The sequence below is a fragment of the Bos mutus genome, chromosome 7 (genome assembly GCF_027580195.1).
Source record: "Bos mutus isolate GX-2022 chromosome 7, NWIPB_WYAK_1.1, whole genome shotgun sequence".
In the NCBI taxonomy this organism is placed as follows: domain Eukaryota; kingdom Metazoa; phylum Chordata; class Mammalia; order Artiodactyla; family Bovidae; genus Bos; species Bos mutus.
The window spans coordinates 44764830-44787878 of record NC_091623.1 but is presented as its reverse complement, the minus strand read 5'-3'; the positions used below and the strand labels follow the sequence as shown (position 1 = coordinate 44787878).

Below are 23049 nucleotides of genomic sequence, written 5' to 3'. Positions count from 1 at the left end.
TGTGGTTGGTTTTTTTTTTTTTTTTTAATGGGAGTTTTCTCACTAAGCATAGCGTTTATTCATGGGACAGTTTTTTCCTTCTCTTTCCAAAACACCTTCCAGATCCATTCGGTGGGGATCCTTTCAAAGAAAGCGACCCATTCCGTGGCTCCACCCCTGATGACTTCTTTAAGAAGCAGACAAAGAGCGACCCATTTACCTCAGACCCGTTCACAAAGAACCCTTCCTTACCGTCAAAGGTGAGTGCCCTCAGGAGGGCCGCTGTCCCGGTGCTGCCCGTCTGCGGGCTCTTTGTATGAAGGCAGCCCTTCCCACCCGCATGGACCAAATCAGGGCCTCCCTCTCTCAGACTGAGCTTGCTAAGCCTGGCAAGTGAGAGCCGTCGGGGGCTGGGCCATTCCCTGGGAGCTGGCGAGAAGGCCCAGCCTCCTTCCTGGATGGCACGTGACCATCTCTGCTGGCCCCTGTGGAGGCTTGCCCTGTGAAGCCGGGTATCACGTCCAGCAGTCTGGTGAGCCCACATCAGGGTGTTCTGTGTCCTGAACAGCTGTCACCCCTCCATCCCTTTCGGTGCCCCTTTACTTCAGCTCAGGCCCACTGGCTGGGTTCTCTGCTTGGCCACCGCATCCCCCAACAAAGACGAAACAGAGCGCCACACGCGCCCACAGGTTTGCCCTGCTGCCTGAGTGCCCAGTGCAGATGGCGACACTGGCATCAGCCTGCCCCAGGGGGTCCCCGCCGTGGCAGGAGAAATCCAGACGCACAGGCTGCCGCGCTGAGTGTGCTCCCCACCCCTCAGCAAGCAGTAAGCCCTGTGTTTTGTACATTAGGCCCAACAGCCTGGTGTAAATTGGTGTCAGCGAGGACTTAAAACGCAGAGAAGAGACTTTGTGATGGAATGAGGATTTTGCGTCTAAGTGAGGGCCACATGTAGCTTTCCTGCGCTCTAGGCTGCGCCTCTGCCCTCATTTTACCCACGCCTTGGTTTTTCACTTGTCCGTGGACCTACTGGTCTGCCGCCCTAGCCCCAGAGCTCCTTGAAGGCAGGGATTAACCCGGAGCGTTTCTGTCTCTGCGACCGGTTGTGAGGGCCCCCTTTCATTCCTGATGTTGGTGGTCTGTGTTCTCACCTCCGTGTGGATCGATTTGATTCATCTTTTCCACAAGCCAGCTATTGGCTGTGTTACTTTCCTCTCCTGTTTGTTCTCTGTCTCACTGATTTCTGCTCACGATTTCCTTCTCCCTACTTTGGCCTTCTGTTTCTAACTTCTTAAGATCCAACCTTAGGTCATTGATCTTGGATCTTCTTTTTCTAATGTAATTGTTTAATGCTATGTATTTCTGGGCTTCCCTGGTGGCTCAGTGGTAAATAATCCACCTAGCCACTGCAGGAGACATGGGTTTGATCCCTGGTCTGGAAAGATCCCACATGCTGCGAGGCAGCTGAGCCTGTGCACTGCAACTATTGAAGCTGTGCCCTAGAGCCCAGGAACCGTAACTGCTGAGTCCGAGCGCCTGGAGCTTGGGCTCCACAGCAAGAGAAGCCTCCACAATGAGAAGCCTGCACGCCACAAGTAGAGAATACTCCCCATTTGCCACAGCTAGAGGAAAGCCCACGAGCAGCGGAGTCCCAGCACAGCCAAAAATAAATAAAGTTATTTTATTTATTTATTTTTTTAATTTATTTTTTCCACCACAGGTATAAAGTTATTTTTATAAAAAACCTACGCATTTCTCTTCAGGCACTGCTTTAGGTGCATTCCACACATTTTGATATGTTGTATCTTCCTTGTCATTCAGTTTGAGATATTTTTCAATTTCCCTTGTGAATGCTCTGTTGAACCGTGGATTACTTAAAGGGTGTTGTTTCATTTCAAAGTACTGCCCCCCTCCAGGTGTTTTATAATATTGGTTTCTAACTAGATTTATTGTTGTTAGAGAATATATTTTGTGTGTTTTCAGTCCTTTTTGATTTATTGAGACTCGTTTTATGGTCTTTGTTGGAGAACATAACAGGGTACAGTTGAGAAGAGTATCTATTTGCCATTGTTGGGTATAATGTTCTGTAAATGCCACCTAGGTCAAGGTGGTTGTTCTGAAGGTCTATTTTTTCCCCCATTTTTTTAAAGTGGGTCACACCCATGTAGCTTGGGGGATCTTAGTGCTCCAACCAGGGATTGAACCTGGGCCACATCAGTGAAAGTGCTGAGTTCTAACCAGTGGGCGGCCAGGGAATTCCCCCTCTTTCCTTTTTTTAATTGAAAGTTTAGCTGATTTACAACGTTGTGCTAGTTTCTAGTGTACACCACAGTGATTCAGTTATACATACATATATATTCTTTTTCATACTCTTTTCCATTATGTTCTATAAAGGACTGATCATCTATTTTTAAGGTGTTTGTTAGCTCTACCAGTTGCTGAGATGTTAAACTCTTCTATGATTGTAGCATTGTCCATATCCCCCTTAATTCTGTCAAGTTTAGCTACATATATTTTGAAGCTGTCAGTTGCCTACATATTGATGATTGTTGTATCATCCTGATGCAGAGACCTTTTTTCTTTAAAAGGGTTCCATTTTTCCTCTGGTGATAATCTTTGTCTTAATCTGTTTTTATCACATTTTAAAATAGCCACCTCATTTTTCTTATGCTTATTCTTTGCATGCTTTATCTTTTCTTATCCACTTACTTTCAACCTATCTGGGAGTTGAAGTTGATGTCTTTTGTGTTGAGCATATATCAACAGTTGGGCCTTGCTTTTCTAAACAGTCTGGAAATCTCTGCTTTCTAAATGGAGTATCTAGTCCATTCACATTTAATGCAGTTATCAGTATAATTGCATTAAACATCCACTGGATCATGGAAAAAGAAAGAGAGTTCCAGAAAAACACCTACTTCCGCTTTATTGACTATGCCAAAGCCTTTGACCGTGTGGATCACAATGAACTGTGGAAAATTCTGAAAGAGATGGGAATACCAGACCACCTGACCTGCTTCTTGAGAAATCTGTATGCAGGTCAGGAAGCAACAGTTAGAACTGGGCATGGAACAACAGACTGGTTCCACATAGGAAAAGAAGTACATCAAGGCTGTATATTGTCACCCTGCTTATTTAACTTACATGCAGAGTACATCATGAGAAACGCTGGGCTGGAGGAAGCACAAGCTGGAATCAAGATTGCCGGGAGAAATATCAATAACCTCAGATATGCAGATGACACCACCCCTATGGCAGAAAGTAAAGAGGAACTAAAAGCCTCTTGATGAAAGTGAAAGTGGAGAGTGAAAAAGTTGGCTTAAAGCTCAACATTCAGAAAACAAAGATCATGGCATCTGGTCCCATCACTTCATGGCAAATAGATGGGGAAACAGTGTCAGACTTTATTTTTTGGGGCTCCAAAATCACTGCAGATGGTGATTGCAGCCATGAAATTAAAAGATGCTTACTCCTTGGAAGGAAAGTTATGACCAACCTAGATAGCATATTAAAAAGCAGAGACATCACTTTGCCAACAAAGATCCGTCTAGTCAAGGCTATGGTTTTTCCAGTGGTCATGTATGGATGTGAGAGTTGGACTGTGAAGAAAGCTGAGCACCGAAGAATTGATGCTTTTGAACTGTGGTGTTGGAGAAAACTCTTGAGAGTCCCTTGGACTGCAAGGAGATCCAACCAGTCCATTCTAAAGGAGATCAGTCCTAGGTGTTCTTTGGAAGGACTGATGCTAAAGCTGAAACTCCATTACTTTGGCCACCTCATGCGAAGAGTTGACTCATTAGAAAAGACTCTGATGCTGGGAGGGATTGGGGGCAGGAGGAGAAGGGGACAACAGAGGATAAGATGGCTGGATGGCATCACCAACTCAATGGACGTGAGTTTGGGTGGACTCTGGGAGTTGGTGATGGACAGGGAGGCCTGGTGTGCTGCGATTCATGGGGTTGCGAAGAGTCGGACACGACTGAGCGACTGAACTGAACTGATCGGTATAATTAGATTCAAATCTACTATTTTATTATTTACTTTCTTTTATTCTCTGTGTTTTATTCGTCTGTTCCTCTCTGTCTTCTTTTGGGTTATTTGCATGTTTTCTGGGATTCCATTTTGTAGTACTTATTGGCCTCTTTTAACTATACTATTTATTTTTTTTTTTTTAGAGGTTGGTTTAGGGATTGCCATTTTCACCCTTAACTTTTTGTAGGCTACTTGGAATTATTACTGTGTCATTTGCTGAAGCAGAAGCTCCAATACTTTGGACACAGATTGCAAAGAGGTGACTCATTGGAAAAGACCCTGATGCTGGGAAAGATTGAAGGCAAAAGGAGAAGGGGGTGGTATAGGATGAGATGGTTAGAGAGCATCACAGACTCAATGGACATGAATTTGAGCAAACTCTGGGAGATAGTGAAGGACAGAGAAGCCTGGCATGCTACAGTCTATGGGGTCGCAGCAAGTTGGACAAAAGTTAGTGACTGAACAACAGCAACAAACAACGCAATGTAAAATGTGAAAACCTTGCCACCATGTAGATCCATTTATCCACCCCCCCCCAACAGCAGTGTCTCTGTTACAGTTGTCTTAAGAATGTAACATGTCTAAATATATTAAATGTCTTAAGACAGTATTATAATTTTTGCTTTAATCCACTGTATCAGTTTTAAACCAGTTTTACAGTCAGTTTTAAACCTGTCAGTTCTAAAGGAAATCAGTCCTGATTATTCATTGGAAGGACTGATCCTGAAACTGAAACTCCAACACTTTGGCCACCCGATGCAAAGAACTGACTCATTGGAAAAGACCCTGATGCTGGGAAAGATTGAAGGCAGGAGGAGAAGGAGACGACAGAGGATGAGATGGTTGGATGGCATCGCCGACTCTATGGACGTGAGTTTGAGCAAGCTCTGGGAGTTGGTGATGGACAGGGAAGCCTGCCGTGCTGCGGTCCATGCAGTCACAAAGACTCGGACACGACTGAGCAACTGAACTAAACTGATCAGTTTTAAAGAGGAAGAAAGTAGTTGTTACTTTCACCATATAGTCACCATTTCTCAAGCTCTTCATCCCTTTCTCAAGATCTGGTTTTGCCTCCTTCAGCCTGAAGAGCTCACATTAGCCCTTGTATGCAGGGCTGCTTTGTTGCCGTCCTTGAGTGTATTTGTGGCCAATCTAGTATCATTTTTCCTTTTGGTTCTTGTAGGATGTTGTCCTGTTATCTTCTAGTCTCTGATGTTCTTAATGAAAAGTTGCCAGCCTTTCATGTAGTTGTTCCCTGCATGTAACATGTTCCTTTGGTTGTTTTAAAGAACCTCTCTTTATCTTTGCTTTTCAGTAGTTTATGTAGGGTCTGGATATACTTTTCTTTTTATTTATGGTGCTTGGGGTTTGCTGAAGTTCTTACATCTATAAATTAGGTCTTTCACCAAATTTGGTATGTTTTCAGCCAGTATTTCTTCGAAAAAATTTTTCTTTTTTATTCTCTCTCTTTGTGGGATTCTAGTTACACAGGTGTTAATATTATCCTCAAAGTTCCCTGAGGCCCTGTTTTTCTTTTTTTTTCTCTTTTTTCCATCCGATTATGTAATTTCTACTGATTTATCTCAGCTTCAGTCCCATTTTTGTCCTTTGCTGGCTAGCTAATCTACTGACGCTTTTATTCTGGGTACTGTAGTTTACAGTTTTAGAATGTCCATGTTTCATCTGTGTAGTTTCCACTTCTCTACTAAGATCTCCTATCTTGTCGTTCATCTGAAGTGTATTTTCCTTTATCTCATTAAGCCCAGTCACTGCTGCTGTAAAGTCATTCTCATCTGAGAATTCCAGTATCTGGGTCATCTTGAGATTGTCTCCATTGATTATCTTTTTCCCTTGAGAATCACATTTTTCTTGTTCTCTGTATTTTGAATAACTTAGAGATATATCCTGTGCATTGTGCGTACTCTGTTGTGGAGACTTGATTCTGTTGCATTCTTCCAAAGAGTGTGGATGGTTTTGTTTCAGCAGGCAGCTAACTGGTGAGACTCACACTGTAGTCTCTCCCTGTCTGGCCTGTGGTTTCATTCCTGTGGCCTTAGCTATAGGCTGCTCTAAGTCTGCCCACCCACACACAGTGTAGGGGTCAGCCTGAGATCTGGGCGGAGCTTATCATGGAATTTGGGACTCCCATTCTCTGCCTCTCCTTTCTAGACCCCACATCCCGCCCCCTCTTTTTAAGCTTTGGAAAAAATAGTCTTTTAATAACTGTTTTATCACCATGTTAAGTCATGCAGTTACAAGGTAGTTAGAAATTTCTGAAAGGATATTATTGTTAAAAAAAAAAAAGAAAAGTTCATTCTTAAATAAATAATATCCAGCACTTCACTGGGACACTGCTGTTCAGAAGGCCCTGGCCAAATAACTCCCCAATAAAACGCAGCCTCAGGCTGTTTGCAGCCATCTGGGGATGAAGCCATGTGCAGAAGACGAGGCTTCTAAACGAGGACACCAAGTCAGGGCACGTCGGGGCCGCTGGCAATACTCAGCACCGCCGGCCAGACTCTAGAGAAGGAGTGCAAGCAGGTTTCTTTCTGGGACACTCTACTTGAATTATTGTTCAATTAGTCAACACAATAGATCTTCATAAGAGAACAGTTGATTAACATGGTAAGGATGTTACTTAATATTCTTTGGATTATATGTTGTAATTATGGTCAGTAAATTCCAACAGTCTTAACAAAAATAGCCTGCCTCATTTGCAGGTATGAAGACAGCTTAATTCTCCACTGGGCTTTTTGTTTTTTGCTGGGCCACATCCCTTTTTCATGGCTGTGGCTGTCCTGGGATTCTCGCCTCTGAGCTTCAGTGCAGAAAGACAGTGAGTTTTCTTTTGGAGTCCGTAGCCTCTCAATATTCTCAGACTGTAGCTATCAAGACGGAAAACCTGGGAGTTCCCTGGTGGTCTGGTGGTTAGGATTCAGTATTTTCACGGCTGCGGCCGGGGTTAAGTCCCTGGTCAGGGAGCTGAGCTCCCACAAGCTGAGCAGTGGGCCAAGATGAAACAAAGCCTGGAAAGCTCAGCCTGTGCTGTGTGTTTACTGCCAAATTTCAGTCCTCTTCCAAAGTCTTGCTGCTTTGATTCACTTCCTATGTCTTCAGGTGATTGCTTTTTTTTTTTTCCCCCAGTCCAGGGTATTTGTTGGTATTACATGCAGGAGTGGTTGGTCTGTTGGACTCTGCCAGGATTTGGTTTAAATCACTGTGTCCTCCCCATGGCTGGGGCAGATATCCAGAGAGTTTGTGGTTGAATGAATGGGTGATGGGCACAGGAACTGCTTTTCACTCTCTCCTCTGTCCTTTTCATTCAGCTCGACCCCTTTGAATCCAGCGATCCGTTTTCATCCTCCACTGTCTCCTCAAAAGGATCAGGTGAGACCAATGGCTGCTTTTACTTCTCACTCGTCCCTGGGCAGTAGAATGGCCCACCTGTTTCCAAAGCTGGTGCGTCCTCAGCGTTTGTGTGGTTAGTAAGTAGCACCCAGATCCTCACCTGAGGCAGTGGCCCACGCCACGGCCCTCGTCTTCCTGAGCGGGAGCTGGCATCTGCTGGGAAGGAAGCTTGGCTGTAGGGATTAATTCGGTAATAACACTAACGTATTAGTTACTTGTTACTCGGTCTTTCTTATGAATGTTTGGTTTGTATGTTTGGCTTTTTTTCCTAAATAAATCCAAAGGTCTGTTGAGGCTTGTCCTATGGGCGCTGGGTTTGAGGGACCCTCCCTTCACAGCACAAAACCCTTAGGTGCCGCTAAGGGAGGGGAGCGTTTGCGGATTGCACCCCCGCCCCACCTTGCCTGTGGGAACAGGCCCCACTTGGTACTGCCACCTTGCCTAGCATCTTGGCTTGTTAGTTACAGAGCTTGACTTCATAGGTGGGCTTGTGGGCTACTCCAGGAAAATCACACCACCCACCAAAGGAAAAATCTCAGCAGAAATCTCTATCCACAGATGATGTCCCCACATGAGCCGTGTGGGCGGCAGTCCCCTCCCTCTCACTCCCCCTTCCTGGTCCAGAAGGACAGACACCAGACCCTGTCTGTCCTTCCATGGGGGGCTTGTCACTCCTTCCATGAGTGTGAACGATGCTGGCTGGCAGCCCAGCCACAGGGCTGAGTGCCCCTAGCTCGCGTGGCCGCAAACTGTCTGGCTGAGCCACACCAACCACAAGCCAGAGTGGGCCGGGCGGGGCGGGGGGTGCTCCTGGTTGAGAACCTGCACCAGAGTCACCACCCCACAAGCAGATGTGACCACCCTGGCTGTGCTCTGGTGCCGTGGGGAACTGGGAGGCGACGCGTGGGCTGGCCCCACGAGGCGTGCTCCTGAGCGCGCCGTGACTCTGCCTCTCCCGGTGCTGCTTGCAGGTCCCTTCGGAGCCCTGGACCCCTTCGGAAGCGGGTCCTTCAATAGTGCTGAGGGCTTTGCCGACTTCAGCCAGATGTCCAAGGTAAAGCTCTCGCGTGGAGCCCCTGTGCCTCTGCTGGTGTCCGTGTGCTGCGGTCGTGATCGTGGTCTTGTGGCTGCCGGGCATGGTAGTTTCATGCCACGTATGTATTTCCTTGGCACCTGTCGAACTCTGAAATGCAGAATGCATGCTCACGTGACGTCGTGAGTGCACAGACAGGGTCTGGAAGGTGTCCATGGCTGTGGCTGGACCCATTTCCCTTCCTCCAAGTGGTGCTGCCAGAGCCCTGAGTCCCCCCCTGCCCAAGCATAGGTGCGAGGGGCTCCCTCCTGCCCTCGCTGGTGTCTCACGACCTCAGGTGATAAAGTCTCCCAATGGCCAAACAAAGCAAGAAGGTGTTGGGCACAGGGGCCAGGCCTGGCGTGCAGCCTGCGAGGCCAGAACAGGGGGCCACGGGCCCACACGCAGGAGATGTGTCTGGAGCTGCCTGTGGGCAGAACCCGAGAAGAATGTGGAAAGCGAGGGCTGGGCTCAGTCGGTGAATAAATACGCGGGTGAGAAGTGAGCTGTTCAGGAAGGCCCCCAAGTCACTCCTGTTCTGCCTGGGCGGTGTGTGCGTGGCCGTAATTACCTGAACTGACTGTAAATGTAGCCCCACACGTGGTGTGATCACACTGTCGAGAGGGGCTCGAAGGAGGTGTGCCTGGAGAGTTAAATCTTTACATAGCAAGAAGTCCGTCGGTAGAGATTGTCCAAAACAGAGCAAGCAGTGAGAGTAGAAGCCCATGACTCTGAGGTACATTCCAGAAGAAACTGCTGAGATGTTGAAAACGTTGGCCGTGGGGAGTTGATTTGCAGCTCCTGTTCTCCGTCCTAACCTTTAGCATCCCTTGGTTTCGACTGCGAGCCCGGGTTAACAGGAGTTTAGCGAAGCGTTCGGTGTATGTGTCTTGGCCTCGTCAGGAGGGTGGGGTCCCCTCAAGGATACAGAACCGGGTGCAGCACAGCCTGTTGAAGCCCCCGTGTTCTCCACTTATTCCTCCGGTTTTTTCCAGCCACCTGCTCCCGTCCAGGTGGCCCGGGCTCCATGGCCACTGGGGCACTGGTGACCACATGCAGATACAGTTCCTGTCCCTGATCTTGCCGCTTAGCTGGAGGGTGGGGGGGTGGCTGGAGAACGAACACTGGAGCGTGTGGGAGCAGGCACCCACAGCCTGGAGTCCCGTACCTCCCCTGACCTTGCACCCCACATGCCAGCTCCTCAGAGGGGCATCCCTCCTGCTTCACTCAGCCTGAGGGGCGCACGGCTGTCTGGGTGCTGAGCGCTTGTGGTTAGCAACATGTGATTGTGGCATGTGGCTTCCAAGAAACGTTTGAGGTTTTGTTCAGGTTTTCAGAGAAGCGCGTGAGTGTAAACTGTCGAGGTAGCAAATCTAAGTCCTGGCTGGAGGCAGAGCATCTGTTTGCCCATTGGCTGCCGTGGGAGGGAGCCTGGGGGTGCCAGGGTTTCCGTCCTGTCTCCTTCCAGCGCCTGGAGGGAGTCATCCTCCTGTGGGAACTGGGATGCTTGTGGTCTGGGATCAGCCAGAAGGGACCAGAGCCCGAGATGTGCCTTTGTGTTCACCTGTCACTGTGTGGCTGTTACATGCACTCCCCTAGTGGAGCTGTGTGTCCTTGGCTTATGTCCCTGCTTAGCGGGCGGGAAACTATCCCCTGAAATGAAGAAACCTCTGCCACGTGGGGGCGGCAGTCTCCAGGGAAGGGGCTCACGCTGTGATCTCAACCCAGCACGAGTGGGCCCTCTCCCCCAGAGGCAGGGGAATGAGGGCGAGCAGTGCCCCCGAGCTGGGACCAGGGGACAAGGACGAGGCGTGAGCCAACCCTCTGTATCAGGGAGCGTTGGAGGCTGTGTGGAGTGGCCGCCTGGCGGGACCCGAGCCGCCGCCTCCAGGCAGCACCCACCTGCGTCTCTGCTAGCTGCAGAGGCGACCCCGAGCCAGGCACTTCAGAGCCTGGCCCTTCCCTCTTGGCGCCCGTTCTAACCTACAGTTGCGTTTTCCCTCTTTTATTCCACTTTCCCTCTCCTTGATCTCGTGTCCCGGATCAGGCCACACACACGTGCACTTGTGACTTCAGAGCCAGCGCCCCTTCCTGTTGGTGGCACTGGGCGGGACAGGGCTGGCTGGGGCCGTGGAAAGTTTGTCCAGTTCTCCGTTGTTTTGTTTCCACGATCCCATCAGCTCCTGATCTCATGCCGCTTGCCCAGCTCAGTTCAGCGCCCTAACCTCATAGGTCTCTGTTTTTCCCTTTTGGTTCCCTTTCTGTTTTTCAAGAACAACATTGTGTGTATAAATAAAATGCCGAAGGAAATGAAAGTAAAGTGGCAAGAAGGTGTTTTTTTTAAGTGCTTGGGGTGTGTGTGTGTGTGTGTGTGTGTGTGTGTTTTGAACATCGCTGTCTCTTCTCCACCTGAGTGGGGTGGGGAGGCCGTGCGGGCTGGCGCCCTTCCTTAACTTCACCCAAAGCTGGAGTGTGCCCCCGCTGCCCGGCAGTGCTGGAGGAGAGAGTGCCAGCCAACAGTCCGATCCCCTGGCCTCCTCTGGGAGTTGCTCTGGGCCTGTACCCTTAGTTGAGGTCCCCTCGTACCTGAGGCGGTTTTTCTAGGCAGTATTACCTTGCGTTAAGAACACTTTCCCCAAAATAGATCTCAGAAAGCATCTGAGAATAAAAACAAGACTCCAACTTAATTATTTCACCCCTCCCACCCTAGGATTTTTTTTTTAAAAAGCCAGCTATGAAATACTTGACTGCCCTTTGTCAGCCCATTTTCAGTTGTTTTTCAAGCATGCATTTCTATTTAGGGCTTTTTTTTTTAAGTTGAGAGTCATTTGTTTTAAGTCAGTTTTTTAAACTGTAAACCTTTTAGAGCTGCGTCTTGTATAGTAGCTTTTTTGTCTGTGCGTTTTCCTTTTTTTTTCTCTGTTTTTGGAGCACACTTCACTATAGCCCAGCCAGAGAGCCCCTACCGGCTTTACTGAAACCCTTCTAAAAATAGCAACTTTCCCTGAAGCTGCAGCCTGAGTAGGAACCAGTCAGGTCCCAGAGGAGGCTTCTTGGGAAACTTCAAGTCATGAAAGTCAGGATTCGGAAATGACGCAGGCTTTTTGGTGTCAGAAGTGATAAAACTCCCTGCTGTGGGCGAACTCTTTCTCCTTGGAGCGGGTCCACCAGCCACGCGGTGGGTTTAGACAGATGGGGGGGCGGTGTGCGGAGGGTCAGCTTGGCCCACGGTGTGCCCAGCCAGCCGGGAGGCTCAGTGCAGCTCGCGCTCGGGTGCGGTGCACAGGCCGGGTGGACAAGGGCCTCACCATGCGCCATGCAGCTCTAGGGGCGGGGGCTCTGCACCCAGAGGCTCCCAGGTGTCCCTCTGCACCCCTTCCCCAGAGCTGGCGCACACCCAGCTCCCAGGACAAGAACGGGTCCACGCAGGGGCCTTGGGAGCTGGTCACGCCCCCTGTTTGCCAAGAAATTGATTTTGGTTCTTGCCTGCTCGTCTCAGGTTGTGGCAAGCGTGGAGAGAGCTGTCAACCCGGGGCGTGTCCTGGGAACAGCAAAAGCAGAAGCAGCGCGCGCTCTCATCTCCTCAGCGGCTGCTCCATCTTCTTTCCCAAACAGCAGACCCTAACCCATTCACTTCAGAGCTGAGCTGCAGGTCCACGCTGCACCTTGGCTCTCCGGCTCGCTCAGTCTGGGAAGGGCTCTGTGGATGACAGGAAACAGCAGAAACACAGTGTCGGTGGCCAGCAGGCATTTGCAGATTCTTGCGGGCATCCAGGGGAATCCTAGTCACATCCACATCCTCGGCATGATTCTGCTTGCGCTGTCTCTGCTGATGTGGTTCGGGTGCCGGGTGGAGCCGCTTATGCACTCCCTTTCAACTTCTCGCCCAGCCCTGCGAGCGCAGGCCAGTCATGATGGTCATTTCACAGAAGAGGAAACAGAGGCACGGAGCCGGGACCGGGGCCTCCAGGTCCCACCCTGAGGTGCTGTGCTGTCAGCAGGCCGTGTCTCCTCCCAGTTCCTTAGCTTCCCTGCCTGTGAGATGGAAGGGGTGGCCAGAGGACTCTGTCCCCAGGCCGGTGGGATGATGTGGTGAGACCAGCACAGAGTGGACGTCTCCTACCCTTGGGCCTTCTGAGGTTCTGGGGGAGGAACTGGGGTTCCCAGCGGTCCTGGCTGAGGGTGCCGCCGCCCTCTCCAGGCCCCCTCCTTATCTCTGTGGACCAGCCGCCTCTCTCCCACCTGAAACGAGTATCTGGGACTAGGTACGAGGGACAGGGGTGGCCGCATCTGTGTCCCCGTGACCACGACCCTGTGACTGATGCCCGCCCTTCTCCCCACTGCTCCATCCACGTGTGGGAACCAGGTGCCTAGGGAAGTCCCCAAAGTGGGCTCTCCTGTCCCTCGGCCAGCCCCTCCCCCCGCACTGGGGAGAGCATTGCAAGCGCCCCTCCTCGCGCCGCTGCGTGCCCACCGTGCGTCTCCTTTCCTTTGCTCTTTTGAGGATCATATCAGCGCTTTCACTCCAGTGTCCACTACTTCCCTTTGTGTCCAACAGCTCTGAGTCTCCTCTCTACTTTTCCCTAGTTCTTTTCTGTGTGAGTGAACACGATCCCCCACCCATAGAGAGAGCGATCTCCCTTCCGGGCGCCACTGGTCCTCTGCGCTCATCTGTCCGTCAGTGGAGGTTTGTCGTGCCCAGCGCCGTGCTGGGGCTTCAGGAGAGGGAGCCCATATAGACGAGTCCTTGCCCGCCACGGGCAGGTGTGCGCCCTATCGGTGCCTCTTGCCTTTCAGGCCACTCAATTAAGACAGGAGGGTCCTGGCTGCCTGACCCTGGCGTGATAAGCTGTGTCCTGTCAGCTCCCCCCTAGGACATCTGAGCCGGTCCAGGAAGGTGTGGCAGGGAGGGGTCTGGGGGTGGCAGTGAGCTCCAGCCCGTCTCTGAGAAGGAGCACGGGCTCGGTGGATGGGAAGGGCTGAGCGCCCCGAATCAGGGACCCTGTATGTATGGAGGCCTAGGGATGGGGCACCCGGGGCTCCAGGCATCAGAGAATTGCCAAGAGAGGGCCCACTGCAGGGGTGAGGCCAAAGCATTGCGCAGTGAGGGGTTGGGGGGGCTATGAGGAAGGCCCAGTGTGCCTTGAGGAGTACTGGGAGTTGCCTTTAAGCTTCAGGGCCTGGCCGCGCTCCTGCCTGCCCATCTTCCTGCCTCCCTGCCCACCTGCTGTGTTTACCTTCCCTCCTGCCTTCCTGCCCACCCATCCCTCCAGGCATCTCTCTGTGGCTGGTGTGATGTGGTCCGATTTGGGTGTGAGATGGTAGATATCTGGGGGGAGCGGGGCGTGGGTGAGACTAGGGCTGGAGGAAGCCCGTGGAGGGTCCAGGCCAGAGGCGACAAGAGCCCATCAGAGGTGGCAGTGGCTGTGCCAGTGTGGGTGGGGTGGGCTCCAGCTTGAGTCCCTGGGGGGGCAGCTCAGCGGCACAGAGAGGGTCTGGTGCCACTCTGACTGAGTGCCTGACGCTGACCGAAGGGAGAGGGGTGGGACACGTCTCTGAAGTGTGAGCAGGAAGCCCCGATACCCCTAGGCGGGTGGCAGGGAACAGCTCCCCACCCCCACGCCCCGCCGCATGACATTAGCCCATCAAGGCGGTGGGTATTCCCGCTTGCTCCTTGTGTCTGCCAGCTGCCCCCTTGTGGGCCAGAGGACGCCGTCTGTCGAGGGTGGAGGAAAGCAGGGGGCTGGCGAGCAGCCCTCGGGCCGAGCGGGGGCCGTGCCGCACAGCGCGGAGGGCTCAGTGGGCGTCCCTGCCTCCATGTTAATGATTGTTTCTGCCTCTCTTTTCGTGTCCTCTCTTGCAGCCCCCAACTTCTGGGCCTTTCACCTCCTCCTTTGGAGGGGCAGGATTCTCAGATGACCCCTTTAAAAGTAAACAGGACACTCCCGCTGTGCCTCCGAAGAAACCTGCTCCTCCGCGGCCTAAACCGCCGAGCGGTCAGTACGCTTCCTTCTCTTGAAGCTTCCTGCCCACCGTCGCTGGGCGGCGGGGGATGGCGGGCCCCTCCGCTCACCAGCCCAGAGGGTCCGTGTTCGGAGCCAGAGGGGCTCCCCTCTGCCCGTCACATGGCTCTGCGCACCCCATGTGCCTGGAAGCGCCTCCGGTCCCTTCTATCCTCGCCTCGTCCTGTGGGCCCCTGGGCTCTGGGCTCTGTGTGGGGCTACAGAGTGGTCTTCAGAGGCCGGGGGCTAAGAACCCTCCTGGCGGTTGGCAGAGCTGCTGCATGGCCCCTGGCTCAGCATGTAGTTGTGGCCCCTCCGACCTCCCCACCCCTACCGAGCTCTTTCCCAGGTTGGCTCAGGGGGGGCCCAGGGCTGGGGGCGGCGGAAGCAGTGGCTGAAGCCACTTCATCCATCCTGTGCCTCCACATTGGTTCAGGACTTGGGGAGGGGTGGGGCTCTTCCTTGGTCATGTTTAACGTGAGAGGAGCCACATGGCTTGGGGCTCCCTTGCCCTCTGCTCCTGCCCCAGCATCTAGGCAGATAGCTCTGAACAGGGGGCTTCCTGCAGCCCTTCCTTCTCCTGGTTATGGGATGTTGCTGGCTTCTCGCAGCATTGAGCCCTCTGAGGGTGCCAAGGATGGTTAGCTCATGCAGGGTACCTGTCTTGGGTGATGGCGATGGTTCAACAGGCCAGGTTATCAGACTTAAAAGCAGGAAGCTGTTGCTCCCAGTGGCAGAAGGATTCACTGCAGTTTCCCAATCGTTAGTCTGTTCCCCCTTTGTGGTCTGCTCTGGTCCCCCAGCAGAATCCCCTGTGCTGTCCCTAGACTGTAGCTCATAGAAGAACCGCGCCTTCCTGCGGTCGTGCCTTCTTCTCATGGCCTCCTCTCCTGGTCCTTTCTGTTGGAAGGTGACTCTCTCCTTCCCACCTGAGTGCACCCTGCCCCTGCAGTCAGCCCCCAGGGCCTCCGCCCGCACCCTGAGGTCACTAGGTACAGGGGGTCATGAGTTCAAGGATGGCCAGCCTTCCTACACCCGTCACTAGAACCTCACAGAGGGGAAGCCGTTTAAAAACGCACCCTCCCCACTCCTGTCGCCTGCTGGCAGGGCCTTGTCTCAGGAGGACAGGCCCTCCGCCCGCAGTGCCCAGTTTGGCCTCCTTGTGGATGGGACACGAGAGAAAGCACGCCCAGTGGGTGGGGTGAATTTATGACAGATTTTCTATAAACCATGCTTCAAAGGCATTCACCCTGAAACGGGGTGGGGAGTTGAGGGGGAAGCAAGAACTGTGAAGGAATTCCCTGCGTCTGCGAGAGGCCGCTTACACCTTAGAGGCTGTGACCCTCGAGGGACACTGGCTGGTCTCCTGACGCAGTGGTGTTGGGCCTTCTCTATCAGAAAGACGGGAGCCATAGCAAACCTGTGCACGCACACGCTCTCACACAGTGCCTGCACGCGCCTGTGCACACATGCACACACACACCCGGCAGCTCAGCATCTGTTGGGCCTCGTGGAGGAGCTGCTCCCCTCGCTGGCTGCGGCAGGCGCCGAGCTTCGTTCTCAGGGTTTCTTGGAAACATTCATCTCAGCCTCCTCCCCTTCCCTGAACCAGCGCGGGGGTGCCTTTGAAGTCGCCCTCGGCTGGCACCTCCCCTTGTGTCTCCCTCAGTGAGTCTCCCCACCCACCGCGGCTTCTGCTCTCAGTGTGCCGTGGACTTGGAAAGCAGAGCCCGCTGGAGCCGCAGCTCAGCTCCTGGGGGCTGGCTCCAGGGCTCAGGCTTTTCAGAGCCCTATCCGTGTCGGGGGAAGTCTGGGCGTGTAACCCGGGGGTCTCAGGCCGCCTCTGCTCGTCGTGGCTTTGGCCTGCTGCACCCTTGCTGAGCCACAGCTGGCCAGGTGCCCCAAGTATCCTCTTCACATCATGACCCTCAGGGTGCAAGGTCACGACTATAAGCCCACCAGATTCTGGCAAGACCCGCAAGACTGGACAGGCACCATGATGCTGTCTTATCAGACCTGGAGAGGGAAGGGAGAGGTTCACGTGGGCGCCCGAGGTCACGCAGCAAGGGTGGGCAGCAGGGCCAGCCCTACACCTGGTGACCCCCACCCCCTCCCAGGCCTCCCGCTCCCCCACGCCCCCAAGCTGTATTGAGAACCATGCCACGAGCTTTGGGTGCTCTGGACAGCAGCCAGCCTGTGTGCAGTGCTGCACCTGTGAGCGGCCACACTGTGCCCGCATGAGGCCTAAACATCTTTCGTCTGATTCTCTTACCTAGAAGCAGTGGCTGAACAGGAAACCCCCGCGCTGTACACGTTGCTGGGTGGTAGGTACACGCTGTGTGGCGGGTGCTGTGAGAGCACTTCCAGCGGTGCTTCTGCTGTGATTCCACACTAACCTGTAACAACTGGAGACTGCCGGCTGCGTCGATGCCCCGCGAGGGCCGCCCGACCCAGCAGGCGTCATTGAGCAGGGTGGATGTTGGTGGCGGGCATGCACTTGTCCTCTCCAGGCTACTTCCCCGATTGGGGGATTGGAGCCCAGCCGTGTGCACGGCCTCTCTCCCCTGTCTACGTCACAGGGAGCAAGGCCTCTTCAATTGGAGCCACCTGGCCGTGTCTGCTTATTAGCAAGACAGGTCAGCAGATGAGAGTCAGAAAATCCCGCTTGGAATGTTTGTTACGGAAGCTTCGGGCTCAGCTCTCGCTCTCTTGGCTCCTGCGATGGGAAGCAGCCAAGGGGATGTCCACGGGTGGTGGTGGTTGTCTTTGTGAGGAATCAGAGTCCAGCAGTTGGCGAGTGAGGGCTTCTTGCTGATCCAGCCCTTTCGTGCTTGGAGGGGCCACGTGGCCAGCGCGTGAACGTGCCGTGTTGTCACGGTCAAGGGCCACCGGACGTGTGGGGGTGTTGGTCTGGGGAGGGCGAGCAGGGAGGGGCTGAGGCGGGTCCCCTGCTCCCGAGGCCGGGTGGCCTTGGCGGCGGAGCCATGACCCCTTCCTTCATGGAGGTAGGTGAGCAGACAGTCCAGCCAGCCGGGTGACTGTGGCTTTTCTTACATACACAGCTTCATACCCACACTCCAGAAACCACGAGGAAGGAGCAGGCTCACCTTCACCACTCTGTATGGGAAATGGGTCTGATTGAGCACATGCCCACTCGAGGCTCACCTGGAGGGGACCCAGAGCTTCTGGAACCCCACTAGGTCTTTGTGTCTGGAGTCAGCTCCGACGTGTGAGGCCAGGAGAGGCGAGTCTGATGCTGCCTCCCTCGGGCATCTGGGTCCCCTGTCCTGCTAGCATCCCAGGAGGATGCTTGATCAGACTGGTTGCACGTTCTGGCTGCTTCCGTTTCCCGGAGGGGCTCTGGGCAAGTGTCTTAACCTTGCCGAGCCTGTTTCCCCACCTGAACTCGGGCGCACCTGTGGCCTAGCGTGTGGCCTCTCTGGTAAGTGCCTTGCACAGCTGATGAGCGTCGTGACGAGTGTGGTGTGTACCCACCAACCCGGCCCTGGGGTACAGGGACCAGGACTCAGGGCCCTCCTTCCCCGGGGAAAGACAGAGGCTGGGCCTGAGGCTGTCATATGCGTACAGGGAGTTCTCAAGGGATCCTTTTCCCCCATGAGTTGGCAGTTCAGCAGAAATCTTTGCAGCCGAAAAAAAATAGCGTGGGTAGTTGAACTTCAAAGAGGGCTCCAGGGTCCTCTCTGGCAAAGCTCAGCTGTCGTCACTCGTGTGGGACCAGGTGGATGTTTGGGTCTGAGTTAACTCCTGGCTTTGGGGATGCCAGCCTTATGCCCCAGAGGCTGCAGTGTTCACAGCCTGTGGGAGCTGAGTTTTGGTTGCATCTTTAAGTTTGATGAAAGATTAGCTGACATGAGATCAACACACAGCGTCAGCCTGTGGAGTCACGATGGGGATCCCACCAGCCGGGAGCCTCACCAGGGTTCTCTGGGAAAGAGTTCTGGCATCCGAGGCGCGTGACTGGAGCAGCCCTCAGGCCGGCCATCTGCTCTGACCCAGGCCAGAAAGCTTTGCTCGAGAACCTTTGAGAATCACCCTCTGGGGCAGTGCATGGCGCTCTGGAGTTGGCACTGAGTTCTCTGAGCCCAGAGGTGTTTTCTAGAAAGGTCTATCAAGGTATGCAGTAACAAGCAGGTGTCTGTTTGGGTAGAGACTTGGTTTCTTCTAGGCAGATGCAAAACAGATCACTCTGGCAGCCGCCGAAACCTGTCAGTTAGAATTAGCGCTGGTACACCTCCCCCAGGTAAACAGCCGTGTGCTCTCTGCAACGGACCAGAGATCGAGATCAGTCAGAACTCACCGCCGAAGAGTTTCTAGGTAAAAGTTGTTGATTTGCAAAGGGAGAAACAGATTTTTTTTTCAAGTGCAGGAAATGGCTGTGTGGGTGTCAGTGATTGGGCCCTCGCGCCTGCGGCGACAGATAGCGGGATCCTGTGCCCTGGGCCCCACCCTTGCCACTTCCTGTAAGCGCAGCCCCACATTGCGGTTCCTGCAGCGCCTGGGTGACACCAGCTAGCGTGCCTTCACCGCTAACCAGCCAGTCACCTTTAACCTCTCCCCAGTTTAATTATTATTACAGCTAATGACCTTTTCACCTGCAGAATAAAGCCACGCACACTCTGGTGGTGTCTTTCTGCCCCCTCCCCCTTCTCAGTATCCTTCCAACCCATACCAGACAACGGGATACTATTTAATAACTAGGGTCCTGTTTGATTCAAGTGATTCTGAAAAAATAAATAAATCATCATTTCTCCCCTGGAACCCGAGTCCCCTCCCACATCTGTGACTGACCCCACGCGGTAACAGAACAGGGTCACAGAAGGTGGCATCTTTCTTCTGGCGCCTTTCTGGTGTCTGCCCGCCCCCGGGGCCAGCCCATCCGCCCGGTGGTCAGCTTGGCCGTCCCGGGAGCTGCCACCCGGGAGCCAGCTGCAGAGGAAGCCTCAGGCCCCTCCGTGGCGCCAGCCGGGGTGTGTGCCCGGCTCTGAGAGGCCAGGCAGCGTGGCGTGAAACCAGGGCGGTTAAGCAGTGCCCCTGTGGATCCCAACCCCTTGTTTATCGCGCAGGATCCACTCTGAAAATGGCTTCTCCAGTTGAGCCGTAGCGGTTAGCACCTCGGCCTTGAAGTTAACTACTTGAATTCCGTTCCCACGATGATTTCAGAGAGATAATTCAGTGGGTACATGTGATAGTTCTAGAACAGGACAAATGCAGTTCATTGCCAGCTCGAATGTGGAAAAATGCGACAGTTGCCGGCCAGCCAGGGTTGGGGTGCTCCAGGGTCGGGGAGCTCCAGGGAACCTCAGGCACCCAGCCTGGTGGAGCCCTCCTTTTCCCGTGGGCTGCCCACCGCCCCCGCCGCCTATCAGGAGCGTCCATGCTGGGACTGGGCAGGACCCCTGACCACAGTGCTCATGAGCCGGCTCCTGGCCAAGGAAAGAAAGTCACTTTCCTCTCAGCTTCTTAAGGTGTGAAACGCCTGGAGACGAATTGTTCTCTGGGGTGAATTTCTGTTTTGCAAAGTCGGCCGAGTTTGAAAATAGAAGCGTTTGCCTGCCTTAGCCCACGCCCGCCCTCCTGCACCCAGAGTCGCGTGGTGGATTGAGTGGGAGTTCAGTGACACGCTTGTCACCTGTTGTATAGCGGGGTGAAAGTGCCCAGACCTGGGGGGCCTGGAGCAGAGGAGTCGGGGCTCAGCCTGCTGGGGTCTGGGGGGCTTTATAGCAAGGCCTTGAGGTGGGGTGCAAGAGCCTGGACTCCCCAGTCTGGCGTCTGTGTATAGGTGTGAACAGACAGCAGCTACCACCCTGGCCCTGGCACCCCCCTCGCCCACGGCAGAGGCCCTGTGTACCTCCCCCAGCCCCTTGGTTCTACCTACAGCAAGGTGGGGGGGACCCAGGGAGACGTTCTCCACGAGGTGCTGGCTTTTCTGATGGGGTGAATGTTAACCCCCAGCTCTTCACTCCTCGCATTCAAAGCACTGAGTCAACCCCGCTCCTGCCTCCACTGTCAGCTGAGAAGCAGCACGTGTGTGTGTGAGTGGGTGCTGGGAACCAGCCCTCAGGAGTGCGGGGGCGGGCGGGCCCCCCGCTCCAGGCTCTCTCTCCTTTCTCACTGCCCCCACGCTGGGAGGGCTCCCGGTGGGCTCTGCCCCCCGCCCCTGACTCCAGCGCACACGAGTGCTTTCTCACCTCTCCAGACCCGCCGCACGGCACCCTGGGGACTTTGTTAAATGTGGGCACGGCGCCTCCCTGCCCGTGCCGAGGTGGTGTCCTGGCTGCACGGGCGCCGCTCTGTAGGGAGGAACCAAGGCTGGGCCACTGCGGCCCCAGGGCTCCCCCCACCTGGCTGTAGCTAGCATCTCCCTATCCCCCCAAGGCACCCCAAAAGGCCCCTCAAGGGGACGTGTAAGGCCAGCACACGGCTGACTCAGCAGAGTGTTGCAGGCGCAAATCAAAAAACAAATATAATTTAAAAAAAAAACAAATTGTGAGACCTGCCAGGTTGTATTATTTTTGTTGTGAAGGCTGATTTATGGTTTGTAAACTCATTGATAAGTCACGTACCCCCTCCCCGTGTTTGCCACAGAACCAAAACAGCCCCCGCCAGGTTTCTTACGAATGTCTTTGGAGTCCTCTGTGGAAACCTCTTAAAAAGTGTTTTTCAGTCCTAAGGGAATCTGTCCTTTGAGGACCCCAGAAGTGTGGCGACACTTTCCCCTTCTCGCCTTCTCCCTCTGACCGGGCAGTGACCCCACTCCCCTTGGGCTCGCTACCTCTGACCACCCCTGGCACCTTGCAGAGGGTGAGACAAGCTCATCAGGTGTGGGGGTGCCTGGTGGATGATAGTAAATATTTGTTCAGCTTTTCTCAACAGTTCAGAACCAAACCTCATCCTGCTCCCTTCAATGCATTCAGCAAATTTGTCTTAAAATTCAGTAAATATTTTTAGTGGAAAATCTCAATGTTGTGATGGTGGGGACCTCAGATTTTATCTTGCTGGGGCTCTGCTGCTTGGCACGGCTTTGATCTGTGGGGTTTGCCTTCTCCTTGCGTGTGCTTGAGCCAGAGTGAGTGGGCTGGAGTCTGCAGGGCTCCTGGCTGGCACACCGCTTGCGTGGCCCTGTGGGTCGTGGCCCAAGAAGTTAGGTCACCTCGTCCCACCAGAGGGGGCCGGGTGTTTCTCTTGTGCGTTGCTGAAAAGCGATCTTTTTCAGCAAATAAAAAGTTTCCGAGTGATGATGGGTGTGAAAGGTGAAGCTCTGGACAGCCTGCTTTTTCTCTTCCCCCAGTTCAGCTTCTTCGCTGGGTTCAGGGGGCAGGAAGGGAGCAGCCAAGGTGACAAGGAGGGCACCTCCACAGCCATAGCTCTCCCGTAGTACGACTTTCAGAAGTCTGGTGGTTGTGTGGGTGCGCCGTATTGTGTAGGACGAGAGGCAGTTGTGTGGGTGTCCTGTGTTGTGTGGGACGAGTGACAGTTGTGGGTCCTGTGTTGTGTGGGACGAGTGACAGTTGTGGGTCCTGTGTTGTGTGGGACGAGTGACAGTTGTGGGTCCCGTGTTGTGTGGGACGAGTGACAGTTGTGTGGGTCCCGTGTTGTGTAGGACGAGAGGCAGTTGCGTGGGTCCCGTGTTGTGTGGGATGAGAGGCAGTTGTGTGGGTCCCGTGTTGTGTGGGACGAGTGACAGTTGTGGGTGCGCCATGTTGTGTAGGACGAGAGGCAGTTGTGTGGGTGTCCTGTGTTGTGTGGGACGAGTGACTGTGGTGTGTGTCCCGTGTTGTGTGGGACGAGTGACAGTTGTGGGTCCCGTGTTGTGTGGGACGAGTGACAGTTGTGGGTCCCGTGTTGTGTGGGACGAGTGACAGTTGTGGGTCCCGTGTTGTGTGGGACGAGTGACAGTTGTGGGTCCCGTGTTGTGTGGGACGAGTGACAGTTGTGGGTCCCGTGTTGTGTGGGACGAGTGACAGTTGTGGGTCCCGTGTTGTGTGGGACGAGTGACAGTTGTGTGGGTCCCGTGTTGTGTGGGACTAGAGGCAGTTGTGTGGGTCCCGTGTTGCCACAAATGGCAGCTTGGGAACGTCCTGTGTTGTGGAGAGTAATAGCTCAGGTGGGGCAGCTGTCTTGACCACAGACCTTTGTTTTTTATTTTTGTGTTTGGTTGTTTTTGTATTTATCTCTCATCTACAGAGCTGCACTTTCCAACTGCAGCCCTGAACCTTATAAACAGAGCCCAGCCACTATCTGGTCGGGATGAAACACACACTCTGGCTCACGTCTGCTTTTGATTATGTTCTGTTCATCTGATTTATTGAGACCCTCCCGCAAGTCACCCAAACGTGTTAAACTCTCCTTCGAGGTAAAAATTTGCAAGCAGAAGAGCCTGCCTTCCTTCAGTGTTCACGTTTGTGAGTCGTGGAGGGGATTGTATTCCACCGTTTTCTCCCCTCCCTGCCGACTCTCCGGGCTGAGACCTTCCCGGAGAAGCCAGGAGGGGGAGGTCGGCTCAGGGCTTCACGCCCTCCAGCGCCCCCGGCCTGCCAG

General features: G+C 53.8%; 1 protein-coding gene across 6 annotated transcripts in view; it reads left to right on the top strand.

The window, feature by feature from the left end:
• Nucleotides 1-23049, top strand: part of EPS15L1 (epidermal growth factor receptor pathway substrate 15 like 1) — a 106183-nt gene that overhangs the window by 70853 nt on the left and 12281 nt on the right. For 5 of the 6 annotated variants that reach the window (XM_070373245.1, XM_070373246.1, XM_070373250.1 and 2 more), the window contains 5 exons: nucleotides 103-239; nucleotides 7335-7395; nucleotides 8388-8470; nucleotides 14352-14484; nucleotides 16767-16814. In XM_070373245.1, the coding sequence (XP_070229346.1) occupies nucleotides 103-239; nucleotides 7335-7395; nucleotides 8388-8470; nucleotides 14352-14484; nucleotides 16767-16814 (462 nt within the window). The remainder of the gene's footprint in view (nucleotides 1-102; nucleotides 240-7334; nucleotides 7396-8387; nucleotides 8471-14351; nucleotides 14485-16766; nucleotides 16815-23049) is intronic. The other variant, XM_070373247.1, reaches the window with a different exon arrangement.